The sequence below is a fragment of the Zonotrichia leucophrys genome, chromosome 11 (genome assembly GCF_028769735.1).
Source record: "Zonotrichia leucophrys gambelii isolate GWCS_2022_RI chromosome 11, RI_Zleu_2.0, whole genome shotgun sequence".
NCBI classification, from domain to species: domain Eukaryota; kingdom Metazoa; phylum Chordata; class Aves; order Passeriformes; family Passerellidae; genus Zonotrichia; species Zonotrichia leucophrys.
The window spans coordinates 1647577-1661531 of record NC_088181.1 but is presented as its reverse complement, the minus strand read 5'-3'; the positions used below and the strand labels follow the sequence as shown (position 1 = coordinate 1661531).

The following is a 13955-nucleotide window of genomic DNA, read 5'->3' as shown; positions in this document are numbered from 1 at the left end:
TGGTGGCTGGTTTGGTGGTCCTCAGCTGGTGGTGGTGATGGCACGGTTAGGTCATCATGAATTGGCCGTTGTCACAGCCCAATTTGGTCGTTACCAATCTGTCATCATCAGCTGGTGATGGTGGTGGTCCAGTCTGGTCATCATCACTTTGTGATGGTGATGGGGTTACCTAGTTTGGTCATCACCAAGTGTTCATGGCCCAGGCTGGTCATCAATTTGTGGTGAAGGTGGTAACAGTGATGGTGATGATGGTGATGATGGTATTGGAGATGATGATGGTGTTGGTGATGATGATGGCCTAGTTTAACCGTTCCCCATTTTTGATAGTGATGGTGATCATAATGGTATTGGTAATGGTGATGATGGTGACAGCCCAGTTTGCTCATCCCAGATTTATGGTGGTATGGTGGTGATCATGATGGTGACAGGCTGGTGACAGCCTGGTTTGCTAATGCCAAATTCATGATGCTGATGATGATGATGGTGCTGATGACGTCCCGCTTTGCTCATCCCCAGCTGTGATGGTGATGATGACAAAGAGGACAGTTTTGACCATGATGATGATGGTGATGATGATGGTGATGATGGTGATGCTGATGACAGTGATGGGGAGAGCCCATTTTGTTCATCCCCATTTGATGGTGATGGTGATGATGCAGCTGGTGATGGTGATTGATGATGATGATGAAGATGATGTTGGTGAGTGCCCATTTTGCTCATCCCCATTCAGTGATGATGATGATGATGGCAGTGTTGGTGATGGCGATGCTGCTGCTGCTGGTGATGATGATGATGATGATGAAAACGATGCTGGTGAGGGCCCATTTTGCTCATCCCTTTTTGATGATGATGGTGATAATGGTGGTGTTGGTGATAGCGATGATGATAATGACGCTGCTGCTGCTAGTGATGTTGATGGTGATTGATGATGATGATGATGGTGGCTCATTTTGCTCATCCCTTTTTGATGATGATGGTAATGGTGTTGGTGATGGTGATGATGATGCTGCTGCTGCTGCTGGTGATGACAATGGTGATTGATGATGATAATGATGATGATGATGGTGAGGGCTCATTTTGCTCATCCCCATTTTATGATAATGGTGATGTGTTGGTGATGGCGATGACGATGATGATTGATGATGATGATGATGACGGTGCTGCTGAAGGCCCAGTTCCCTCATCCCCGCTTTGTCCTCGAGCTGACCTCTGCGGCCCCGCCGGGCTGGGCTGGGAGCCCCCACAGAGGCGGTGTATTCCATCCATCCATCCTTTAATTCCTGTATCCCATCCTTTAATTACCGCCGCAATCACAACACGGAGCCGCTGTCAGTGAGAGATAGCTCGGCACCGCCGGCTGGGATCCTCGCCACTCGGGGCTTGTAACTAAAACTGCAGGATTAATTTGATTAATTGATAGAATTATTTTCCAAACTACTCTTTTGTTTATGGAGGCTTAAAATGCTTGCCGCCTGCACCCTCCTGGTGTGTTGCAGAGTGGAGATAAAGTGGCTGAAAATAATTAGTATGGCTTAATTTAGGGAAAAAAATAACCTCAAAAGAATTTTGCAGAAAATTTAAGGCGGCACATTTTACTTTGTTTTGGCAGGAAATATTATGGAGCTGGAAATGGGACTTTTATGTTTTCCCTGTGCTATATTTCACCAGGGCAGCAAACCTGCAGGGCGGAGGAGGAGATTTTCATGCCTGGTTGTTACCAGAGCTCTCCCACACCTCCAGATTCATCACCTGGGCACCTGGAAATGAATCTCCTGGGAGCCAGGGGAATGCTGCAGGGATGGCACCCATCCCCAGGGTCCTGGAAGGGTGCAGGGACCCCTTCCCAAAGCTGCACCCATTTTTTGGAAGCCCAAGACATGAGTGATGCCCACCTCTGGCTCGGGAATGCCACTCCCCAGGGAGATGTTGGGGGATCTCTGGGGGGCTGAATTATTTAATTTATCCTTTCCCCTCTAAATGTGAGCAGGTTTTTTTCCCCCCTGTTCTCCTCCGCATCCCACTCCCCCACCATCCATCTGCTCCTCTGAGCTGCCCAAAGCCCCCGGGTTTGCTGAGTTCTGCATTATCCAGCAGCGTTTGTCACTCGGGAGATTGCAGCCCCCTGTCACCGTAATTCCAGTGAGGATGCAAAGCCAGGCAGCTTCTCCCTGTGGGGATTAACTCCCTGCTCAGCAGGGGACAGCAGCACAGGGGGGCTCCCCTGGGACCCAGCACATCTGGGGGTCCCAGCCCTGAACCCTTGGGATGTGGGGCCAGTCTGCACCCACATGGGGTGGGACAGCCCCAGGGGCTGCAGGGTGGGTCTGATGGGAGCTGCCTGGCATTGATGGAGCCCCTCAGGGGGGGTTTCTTGGCTTCTTGCCACCACCCTAAATTTCCCTCAAGCTGGTTGCTCTTCAAGCCTCCCCCCCCAAATCTTTTCTCAGCCCCACAGCCAAGTTTCTGAGCCAGAGGTGCTTTAAGCCTCTCCATAAAGCCTGGAGGATAACGGGATCCACCATGGTTGTCACGCTGCAAGCAGGGGCTGAAGATTTAGGAAATATTTTTTTTTTCCCTGCTTTTGAGTCAAATCTGGCCGTTCCTTGCACAGCAGGAATTTAAAGCCCAGCTCCCACCTTCCTCGCCAGGGTGTGTGACAGGGAGGGATCCTGACAGGGTGCTGAATTCATGCAGGAAAACCTGGAGCCCTGGGGTTGTGAAGAGTGGGAAGAGGAGCACAGGAGCCATGCAGCCCCCAGGGACGCCATCCTGCCAGCAGTGATGCTCCTGAAGCCCACGAATGGCTTGGATTGCTCCTTTTGGGAGTTAGAACATCATTCCTACAGAAGGAGATCGGTAAGAGGGAGGGGGAGATAAGCACTGAGACATCCCAGCCTTGGATTTGGGATGTGGGGGCTGCTCACCCACACATTCCCACCTGGTTTCAGGAGCATCCAGCACCATTTCTGCCAGGGGAGGTTTGGGTTGGATATTGGGAAAATTCCTTGGTGGAAAGGTTTGTTCAGCCCCGGCCCAGCTGCTCGAGGCAGAGCTGAAGCCCCCATCCCTGGAGGGGTTTAAAAGCCACATGGAAGTGGCATTGGGGGACATGGTTCAGTGGTGGCCTTGGCAGTGCTGGGGCTCGATGATCTTGGAGGTTTTTCAACCCTCAATCATTCCACGCTTGGGATTTGGTTTAATCCCAAACCCTTCCACGCTGCCACCGCAGCTCCCGGGAGCCCGGAATTCCACAGCAGTGGGACATGCCCAAGTCAGGGAGGAACATGCCCAAACCGTGCCCAAACCATTCCCAAACCATGCCCAAACCGTGCCCAAACCGTGCCCAAACCGTGCCCAGGCTTTGCTCCTGCCCCGTCCCACCCGTGTCACATCCATGCCCAAGCTGTGCCCAAGCTGTGCCAAGGACCCCGGGCTGTTGGCAGCCACCCGAGGCTGAGCCAGGGCGGGTGACAAGTGGCACCCAGGGCCGGGTTCTCCTGCCAGCAGGTGGCAGGGCCCTTCTGCAGGTGATGCCAGTCCTCCCTCTTGGGACCACAAAACCGCCTAAAATTGGATATTTTGAGCGGTAAAAAGCTGAGTTTGGGGCATTGGCAGACCGTGCCAGCGGGCAGTGGCACCGGGGGCTCAGCACAGCCCCCCAAAATTCCCCCCTGAACCCTGAAATCTGGCAGAGGCAGCGCCTGGCTCTTCCCATTGACATTCCTGCGCCGCCGCCGCCTCCTCTCGCCGCGTCTCTAATAATATCAGGGCAGATTAATTGGCACTAATACAAATGTACACAGCTCCATAAAAAGATGTCACCTCGCTCACAATGGGGGGAACGGCTGCTCCCGCATTATCTCTGCTCTGCAGGCGTGTAATTCACTCCTCGGGAAAACACGCTGTTTGTTCGGCTCCCCTGCAACCAGCACGGCCTCGGGAAGGGAGCAGGGAGACACCCAGCCCTGCCACTGGCACCGCCACCGCGCCGCCTGTCCCCGTGCAGGGCCACCCATGGGTGCCCCCGGGGGATGGGGCGGCGGGATGTGGCATTTGGGGACATCCCTGTGTCGGGATGTGGCATTTGGGGGCTGGATGTGGCATTTGGGGACATCCCTGTGTCGGGATGTGGCATTTGGGGACATCCCTGTGTCAGGATGCAGCCTTTGGATGGTGGTTGAGACTGAGAATTGTCACCCCTGGAGGGTCCAGGTGGCTCTGGGATGGTGCTAAAAAGGAATTAAAGGGACATTGGCCGGGATGCAGCCCTTGGGTGGTGGTGGAGATAGAGAATTGTCACCTCTGGAGGGTCTAGGTGCTCTGGGATGGTGCCAGAAAGGGAATTAAAGGGACATTGGCCAGGATGCAGCTCTTGGGTGGTGGTGGAGATAGAGAATTGTCACCTCTGGAGGGTCTAGGTGCTCTGGGATGGTGCCAGAAAGGGAATTAAAGGGACATTGGCAGGGATGCAGCCCTTGGGTGCTGGTCAAGACTGAGAATTGTCACCCCTGAGGGGTCCAGGTGGCTCTGGGATGGTGCCAGAAAGGGAATTAAAGGGACATTTTGGCCAGGGGAATGACTGCAACCCTGTTTGCTTTGCTGCCAAGGGCAGGGTGGCAGCACCCATCAGCTCCAGCAAGGATTTTGGGGCTTTTTTGGGGGGGAATGCAGCCCCTCGTGGGTGTGACAATGTCCCCTCATGATGCTGCCACCCCTTCTTCCAGCACAAAGAGCCATGGACAGCCCCCATCCCTCTGCTGCCTCCTGGGCAGAGGAAATTTGGGCACCTCGTCGGTGTTCGCTCCCCCCAGCCCCTCAAACCCGCGCAATTAACGATGCTGTGTTTAATTAAACGCTTGTCTAATTATCTCTGCATAAGCAAACACACCAGGTGGGTACCACGGGGGACATCCATGGATGTGCCGGAGGAACCCGCTGGATCTGCCGTGCCCCCAGCCCCCAAATCCCCACAGCAGAGCCGGGGGGACCCCGGGGACCCCCGAAAGGGCTGGGATGGGTTTGGGATCCCCTCAGGAGGCAGAACCATCACGGCTGGCACGGAGCAGAGCCCACTGCGGGCTCCACAGGCAAAGCGATGCCAGTCCTCCCTCTTACGACAAGAAAAAACCCTAAAATAGGATATTTTGGGCAGGAAAAAGGAGCCTTGGCTGGGAGGAAGGGGAGAGGCTCCACAAGCAGAGCTGCCCCCCCAGGGGATGGTTCCAGGGATGGTCTCCAGCGATGGTCTCCAGGAAGGCAGCGATTCGAGGCCATTTGAGGTGAAAGGCACCACCAGGACGGTTTTGGGGGGTGGTCAGCCAGAGAGCCTTGTCCTCACCAGCATCTCCCTCCTTCCATTGGTTTGATTGGGGTTTTTTTCTCCCCTGGATTTCTTCTTAATTCCTAACTTAATTTCTTTTGACATCCTCATTGCCGGTTTGACCTCTTTACTGGAATCATGCGCTGCTTAAAACTCATTATCCCACCATTGAAACAGGAAGTTAATTAAAAACCCTTTTAAAAAAAGAAAAAGAAAAGGGGGGAAAAAAGCACATCCCATGTCTGGGGATAGATGGAGAAGGGATATGACCGAGCTGTGCCATGTCTCCACAGCCTCCTCCATTGATCCATCATTATTTGGGGACCACCAGCCTTCACCACTGGCAATGATCAAAAAACCCATCAAGGTTTGGGGACCACCAGCCTTCACCACTGGCAATGATCCAAAAACTTCATCATTACTTGGGGACCATCAGCCATCACCACCTAATCCCCCTGATCCAAGGTCAGCCATGGGCAAGGTCCAGTTTGGGAGAAATTGTTGTTTTTCACAGGATAATATTCCCATCATGGATTCAAAATCTAAGTGGCTCCTGCTTAACCCACATTTCAACCCAAAATTTCTTCATGCTCACAGGTCACCTGGCTGGGATGATGCCAAAGGGGACCCCAGGACACCCACACCCCCTCAGGGCATCCTGGGGTGTCCCCGACCCCATGGAAGTCATAAGAGGGAGGTTTTGGACCATTCATCTGGAAACGAGAGGGGTTCCAAGGGATCCAAAAGAGGCCCTGGGGACCCCACAGAAGGTTTGGGGGTTCCCATAAGAGGCTTTGAGGATCTACCTCAGTGAGGGCACTGAGGTCCCAGCGGGGGAATTGCTGGGAGTGCAGGAGCTTCCAGAGAGTCACAAGGGATCCCAGAGGGGAATCTGGGGAACCCAAAGAAGGATGGAAGACCCCAAAGGGGAATTTCGGGATGCTGAGGATGGGTTGTGGAACGCAAAAGGGGGGGTCCGACCTAACGGGGTGGGACCAGACCCAAATCAGGGGCTGGAGCCTCACGGTGCTCCCAGAGCGGGGCTGGGACCCCTTCGGGACCCTTTGGGGACCGCGGCGGGAGCGCGCACGGAGCCCCCGCAGGGAGCGCGCCCCCAGACCACGCCCCCTCTGCCGTTAGCCCCGCCCCGCCGCGCGCGCCATCCGGTGGGCGTGGCCGGCGGGGGGCGGGGGCCTATGGGTGGCCGCGGCGGCGGCGCTGGCCCCGCCCCCCGGAGCGCTCCGCGGGTTTGATCCGGCGCGGCGCCCATTGAGAAAATCCCGCGGCGGCGGCGGCGGCGGCTTCGCTCCGCCGAGCACGGCCCGGCCCCGGCCCGGCCCCGGCCCCGGCCCCGGCCCGGCCCCGCGGGCGGGCGGGCGGGCATGCGAGCAGCCGGGGGCCCGCCCGCCGCCACCCACCTGCCGCCCGCCCAGCCGCCAGCCGGGGCGCCGGGCTCGCCCCTCGCCGAGCGATGTCCAGGAGGAAACAGAGCAACCCCCGGCAGATCAAACGTGAGTGGCCGCTACCGGCACCCCTTCCGCCGTTCCCTGCTGGACCCACCGCACCCACGCCCCCTCCCCGCTTATTTTTGTGCACCACCCCTTCGGCGGCAGCGCTCCCGCACCCCTTCCCCCGGTGCCCCCGGTACTGCCGGGACACAGCCGGGACCCCCCCGGGACGGCCGCCGTGGGTGCCCGTTCCCGCTACCGGCCGCTCGCCTGCCTCGGTCTCTGTCCCCGCCGCTCCCCCCTCCCTCCCGCGCCGCCTCCCCCCCGCCAGCGCGGTGGCTCCGGTACCGGCTCCCGATGGGGGCCCCGATAAGGCTTTAAAATATTCCGTTCTGCAAGTCCCGTCCTGATAACATCGCTCTGTCGGGACGGCCTGAAATTGTGATCTTATCTCCCCCGCCTGCCTCCCATCCAGCGCCGGCGGCCAGGGCCGGGGGCTCCCCGAACCCCCCCGGGCTCCCGATCGCCGCCGGGCCACGCCAGCCCTGCCGAGGGCTCCTCACCCTGCCAGGGGCTCCCCATCCTCCCTGGGGTACCCCAGCCCTGCCGGGGGCTGCTCACCGCGGGGACAGCGCCCTGACCCTGCCCTTCCAGCTCGGGGACCCCCATTTGCCTGGGCGCTGCTGGACCCGCCGTGCCACCGTCCCCGTGGTGCCCATGTGCCATCCTCCCCACCGGGCACGCTGTCCTTGGCCCCCCAGGTGCCGCTCTGCATGCCAGCCCAGGTGGGACGTGGCCATGAGGAAGCGCCGCAGGATCCCTCGGGGCTTTGGGCACATCCCTGTCCCTCCCTGGGCACATCCCTGTCCCTCCCTGGGCCATGGTGCTTCCCGAGGGTTTCCATCGGCCGGGCTCTTGTTTTGCTCCAGCGAGGATGTACCAGCAAGGCAGAGGAATCCTGCAAAGTGCTGGAAGTTTTTTGGTGCCGGGCTCAGCTTGGCTTTTCTCCTTCCTCTCCGGTGTGTGTGTGTGTGTTTTTTTTCTTTCCCCCTCGAGTCGATGGAAGCTGCTGATAAGAGGGAGATGGGAGGATAGGGAAGGCTGGCCACCATGTGATAATCTACCTTTATCTTTCTCCTGAAATAATTGCAAGGCTGAGTTGCACCTACCTGTTTCCCTGCCTGGGGTGATTGCTGTGGTGATAACGCTCAGCTAGACTTTTACCCGGGGAGAGTTAAAAATAGTCCCAGCTGCCTCCTTTCTTTTTTTTTTTTTTTTTTTTTTTCTTTTTTCCGGGATACTTTTTCTCCTTTGGCTTTCTCCAACTTCCGCGGCTTTATTTCGGCAGCAAGCCGCGTCTGGGTGACTGCAGCTCGCTCAGCCGGCAGCGCTGGGAGCATTGGGAGCGGTAGCGCTGGAATCCTGCGGGATGCCCGCTCCCAGCGCCCACTTTGCGGGGCAAACTGGGGCAGGACGAGGCCGTGGCAGCTCGGCCGGGCGGCGGCGGCTGCTGCTGCTGCTGCTCCTCGTATCTCCTTCCTCTGCTGCTTTTCTGCAGAGATGTGAAGAAATGATAAAGTGGGAGGCTGATCTCAGGCCGCCGGCGATGGCCAAAAGTGATTAAAAGCTGAGAGCTTGGAAGCCTTCCTGTATGTGTCAACATGAAAACAGTCATTAGAGGCGGCGAGCGCGGCGAGAGCGCCCTGCCGCTGCTCCATCAGGGAAGGTATGCATGAATCAGGGCTCCGGTAACCAGACTCCTCTCATGTACACACCGGACCTGTTTCCACAAAGTCTATCCTCCTTATCATCTCGGCTGGAGCATTAAAAACCTCCTCCAGATTGGTATCTGCTGATTTTATTTTCCTGGGTGACGCGATGTTCTCGCTCGGGCTTCGCCTTCTCTTGTGGGGTTGGGGTTTTGTTGTGTTGTTTTTTGGAGCCCGATGCGAGGCGCAGATTAAGGCTCGCGGGGAGATCGCCGGGAGAGCGGGCGATCGCCAGCGCAGATAAGGCAGAGATCAGACACCGGACTATATTTAACCGGCTGCTTTAACCTTGCTCTCCTCGCTGCCTTTCCGGGCCGGAGCCGAGCGGGGATGGAGGGGCCGGGGGTGCCGCTCGCTCCCTCCGAGCCCCCCCCGGCGGCGCTGGGGAGGTTTCAGAGCCGATTGCATCGCGATGGTGGCTTTCGATAGCGCAGAAAACACCCCGAGCATCTCTCCCTTTCATTTCTGGGGGTTCCTGCCCGCAGAGGACAGTTTCTTTCCATCCCTGCCTGTGCCACCAACCTCCCTGCAGCTGCTTCTGCCTTATGGGGTGGTTGATTTATTTTTTTTTTTCTTTCTCTTTCTTCTTTTTTTTTTTTTTTGTGTGTGTCTGTCTTTTGTTCTGCTGGTAGATAGATGTGAGGGGCTGATAGGGAGCAGGAGCTGATCTCCAACCCAGATAGCCTGTTATATTTATTAACTTCAAACATGGGAGCGCGGGCGCCCAGCTGATGAGCGAGGCTCTGGCAGCTGCCGGTGCTTTCACAGCGCCGGGTCCTGCGATGGGAGAGCTGATAAGCGCGAGATTGATCTCATCGCGCTGATGTGCCTCCCCCTCCCTTGTTCTTTTAATACACATATTTTTTATTATATTTTTTTTTTGTTCCTAAGCGAGCTGGAAGCGAGTGTTTTGTCATAGTTGCAGGGGCCTGTTTGTGGTTATTATTTTATTTTTTTTATGGTGGTGGTTTTTTTTTTTCCTTTTCCCTTTTTATTCTGCGCTCAGCTACAGTAGATCTGAGCTCCCGATAAGCGCCAAGCCCCGATCTCCATCCTGATAGAGATTGCCAGGGCTGATAAGGAGCACTTATCTCTCCCCACCAGACCGGAGCAGGATTCGCTACAACAACAAACACAGCAAAGAGGGGCAAAAGGGCTCCAACAATTTGTTCCACTGCAAATGTGATTAACGCAGGCACTTTAATTATCTGATGGGGGGCAGCTGCATGTGTGTTTTTGTTTCTCAAGGTGGTGGGGTGGTTTTGCCCCCCTCCACGTGCTCTGTGAAGCGAGCTGGGTTGAGAAGCCGAGCTCTCCCAGCTCCTGTTATCGGCTGCAGATGTTGCATTAGTTTGATGAGAGCTTTGACTTTTTTTGATCGTTATCTCCCATTCTGCACCGCCGAGCGAACGCACGGGCTGGGGTGGGGGGGGGGGGTAGGTGAAAACACCGTCATATTTTTGCATGTGGATTTTCTTTAATTGCGAATAGATGGTGTCAGATAAGGAGCGCGATCTGCGCTGTTAAAGCCGCCGTCTCTCGATGGGCCGTGCTGGGCTCGGGTGCTTTTATTTGGTTTTATTTTTTTCCTCTTCTCCTGCACGCTCGGCTGCTCCCCGGTGATGCCGGGCAGGGGATGGGGGAGCCGGGCAGGGGTGGCCGTGGGAGAGCCCGTCCTTCCCTCCCTTGGGGGAGCTTGGAAAATCGCGTTTCTTTTAAAGATGACAGTGGCCAACCCAGCGTCTATTTTTAGCGGCGGCGTGGTGAGCCGGTGGCGTGGGATGCTCCCGGCACGCCTCCTGCCCGCTCCTTCCCGCTGCCTTCCCTCCCTCCCGAGTCCTCCTTCCTTTTCAGGTGACTCTGTTTCAACCTCCTCTGCTGGTTGCTTTTATTTTTAATTTTTTTTTTTGCCTGTTTTTCCCTCTGCGCTCTGATGCAGCTGCGCTTTTCCATCCCCGCCACCTCCGTGCCTCAGTTTCCCCATCCGCGCCTCCGGGGTGGGGGTGTTTGGGGAGGGGTTACCCCGGGGTGCTCCATGGGGTGGGGAGGGTTTGCTCCTGAGATGAGCTGGGTGCCAGCAGAGCCTCTCAGCTCTGCTCCAAAACCGGAATTTTCTGCACATCCCAGGGCTCCCTCAGCCTCCCATCCCCCTGTACCCCACTGCTGGCATCCCCAGGGTGGCATCCCCGTGTCCCACATGTCTGTGACACCCACGGGCGCTGCCTGCCTGCCTGCCAACCCCTCCCCTCTTGAGCAAACAGCCCCGAGGCTTTTGCCAGCCCTGGCGCGGCGGCGGCACCGAGCAGCTGGCAGGGCGAGGGTGGCAGAGCCCTGTGGCACCGCTGCCCCCGCAGTGGCTCTGCCCAGCCCGGCTGCCACCACCGGCCTCGGGGATGTGGCACTGGGGGCTCCCAGGGCTGGGGAGCATCGTGGGATAGGGGAGGGACTGGTGGGACATCAGTGGGATACTGGTGGGATATCAGTGGATGAGTGGGATACCCGTGGGATACTGGTGGGATACCCGTGGGATACTGGTGGGATATCAGTGGATGAGTGGGATACCCGTGGGATACTGGTGGGATATCAGTGGATCAGTAGGATACTGGTGGGACACCCATGGGATTCTGGTGGGATGCACCCAGCAGAGCCCACCGTGGGGAGTTCTCCCAGCCATCCCCAGGTGTTTCCCACCAGACACATTCCTGCCCCATGGAGGGTCTGCCCCAGCCTCAGGTGATGCTGGAAGAAGTTTCCCTCCCCTTGCACAGTCAGGTGTGAGCATCCCTGCAGGCCCCAGCTCCAGGAGAAGGTTGGCAGCTGGTGGCCAAGGGGACAGCTCCATCCACCATGGAGAATGGAGAGATGGCACTGCTGGCCAGTGCCACCACCCCGTGCCCTGCCAGCTGTGGCACTTTGCATCCCTCGATGCCAGGGAACCTTGTGAGCCCTTTTGAGGCCATGCTGGGGGTATATCCCAGGATGGCTCTTCCTGGCCACCCCCAGGAGAAAAGAGGATGAGGAGGATGCTGAAGGAGCCAGGGCTGGATCCAGGCTGGCCATGGCCAAACCAGTTCTGCCGAGGGCCTGGCGAGGGAGGTGAGGAGGCTCTGCCAGCAGCTCCTTCCAGGGCCGTGGGCGCTGGGGCTGGGTTGGTTTTGTGTCTGCTGCTGCTCTTCCACCTCCTGAGCCCCCGGGGGACGCCCCCACACCATCCCCAGCGTGGGCACAGAGCCATGCTGATGGACTGTCCCTGGCACCCCTGGAAGCCACCTCCAGCCGGGATTTACACCTCGGGATCCCGATGGCGAGGTTGGGCAAGGTCTTATTTTGCACGGTGAATCACGAGGCCACCTAGCCAGCTGCAGCTTTCCCTTTGGCCAAGTTGTGATGCGGCCAGCTCGGCAATCAGGGCTGGGGAGGAAAGCAATCCTTTCCCCACGGGTGTTGCAGGAATTGTGCAAGGAGGCAGCGCCACGGCACAGGTGAGCCCGGGTTCCTGGAGAGGGGCAGCACCCCAAAGGCATCACCCCAAAGGCATCATCCTGTCCACATCATCCTGGGGCAGGAATCTCCGTGCCAGGGGACATTCCCAGCCCTGAGGGGACACCCACGTCCCTGGGAGAGGAAAGGACAAGGCTGCCCAGAGTGGGAGCAGCAGGGCTGGGGATGGAGCTGCTGGTGCTGCTGGATTTGGGGTCAAACGCAGCCGTGCTGGCCGAAGGAAGAGGATGTTTTGAGGATGTTTTCCATCCATCCTGCTGCAAAAAGAAAAACATGATCCGCCTTGGGAAACACTGGATGGGGCGTTGCTGTGGAGGGAAAACCAGCCCAGAGCTTCCACAGAGGCACAGCCAGGGCTGAGAGCCGACTCTGCCCAGGGAGAGAGATGTGAGCAACGGGCAGGAGTGAGGAACCTGGAGCTCCTCAGAATTCAACATTGGAGGAGATCAATTGGAAAAGGCCTCTGTGCCTGCCCTGCACCACACTCCATGCTGAGGATGTGGATTTTTTTCCTTCCCATGGGGCCAAGAAATCAGCTCCCCCACTTTGGAGAAGAGCTGCAATGGGAGCAGCAGGCCAATATCTCCCTCTTTTTTCTGCGCCACATCCCATGACTGCTTCTGCTGCCTGACTCAGGGCTTTTGGCCGCTCCAGCTTGGCCGGGCTGTGTCCTGCTGCTCCTTTTATCAGGAAAGTTCAAGTGTTTCGGGGTAATACAGTTCCCTCTTCCGATGGCTGCCCGGTAAAGGCTCCACATTGTTCCTGCAGCAACATGTTTTTTTGGAAGGGCTGAAATGCCGAAAGGAATGCAACTGCTGACCTTGGGCTGCAGTGGGGTTAAGGAGTGTGTGCCTATGAGTCACTCCAGATAAGAGCCTTCCACGGCTTTTTTCCTCCAAAATAATTCTTTATCTCCTCTTTCTCACATCAACATATTTTCTTGACATCTCCCCTTCGATAGCGCGTGGAGGAAATGTGCTCCTCGGGTTTGTCCATCTGATGAAATGTGCATCCATTGTTTTCCCTCGGCCTTGGCCAGCTGGGAGCCTGACCCCAGCATTTGGGGATGTGCCTTGCTGTCACTGCCTTGGGGATGCTCAGTGGGGTTGGGGTCCCAGAGCTTTGGGAACCTCAATAAGGCCATGGCTGGGAGATTTTGGGGTCAGTGTGTGGGTTTTGGGATGTTCATTGCGGTCAGTGCCTGGAACTTTGGCAGTATTTAGGATTTTTGGGAATGCTTGATGGGGTTAGTGCTGGGTTTTGGGATGTTCATTGCGGTCAGTGCCTGGAACTTTGGCAGTATTTAGGATTTTTGGGAATGCTTGATGGGGTTAGTGCCTGGAGACTTTTGGGATGTTCGATGGGGTCAGTGCCTGGAGCTTTGGCAGTATTTAGGATTGGTTCCTGTGTTTTTGGGAATGCTTGGTGGGTCAGTGCCTGGAGACTTTTGGGATGTTCAGTGAGGTCGGTGCCTGGAGTTTTGGGAATATTTAGGAATGGTGCCTGCAGTTTTGGGAATGCAAACCCAGAGTTTGGGGATGTTTGATGGGGTCAGTACCTCTTGCTTTAGGGATGGGTTTTGGGGTCGGTGCCCAGGATTTTGGGAGTGTTTGGCACCCTGGACTTTGGGGATTCCCCACAGATTCAGTGCCTGGAGCTTTAAGGATGCGCCTTGGGCTGAGTGCCCAGGAATTTATGGATGCTTGAAGGAGTTTGGGGATGCACCTTGAGGCTGTGCCTGAACCTTTGGGGGGGATGCTCAGCAGGGTCGGGAATGTGCCTTGGGATGGTACCCAGGGCTTTGGGTGGAGCGAGATAAGAGTGAAAAACAACTTGATGTTCGATGAGATTGGTGCCAGGGATTTTGGGGTTACTTCTGTGGGTCAGTGCCTGGGGTTTGGGGATGTGCCTTAGGGT

General features: G+C 56.9%; 1 protein-coding gene across 1 annotated transcript in view; it reads left to right on the top strand.

Annotated features, from left to right (window-relative positions):
- Positions 1 to 6698: 6698 nt before the first annotated feature.
- The window catches only part of ZFPM1 (zinc finger protein, FOG family member 1), a 35748-nt gene continuing 28491 nt past the window's right edge, over positions 6699 to 13955 (top strand). Inside the window, exon 1 of the mRNA XM_064723381.1 lies at positions 6699 to 6831. Within this exon, the coding sequence (XP_064579451.1) occupies positions 6792 to 6831 (40 nt within the window). The 5' untranslated portion in view covers positions 6699 to 6791. The remainder of the gene's footprint in view (positions 6832 to 13955) is intronic.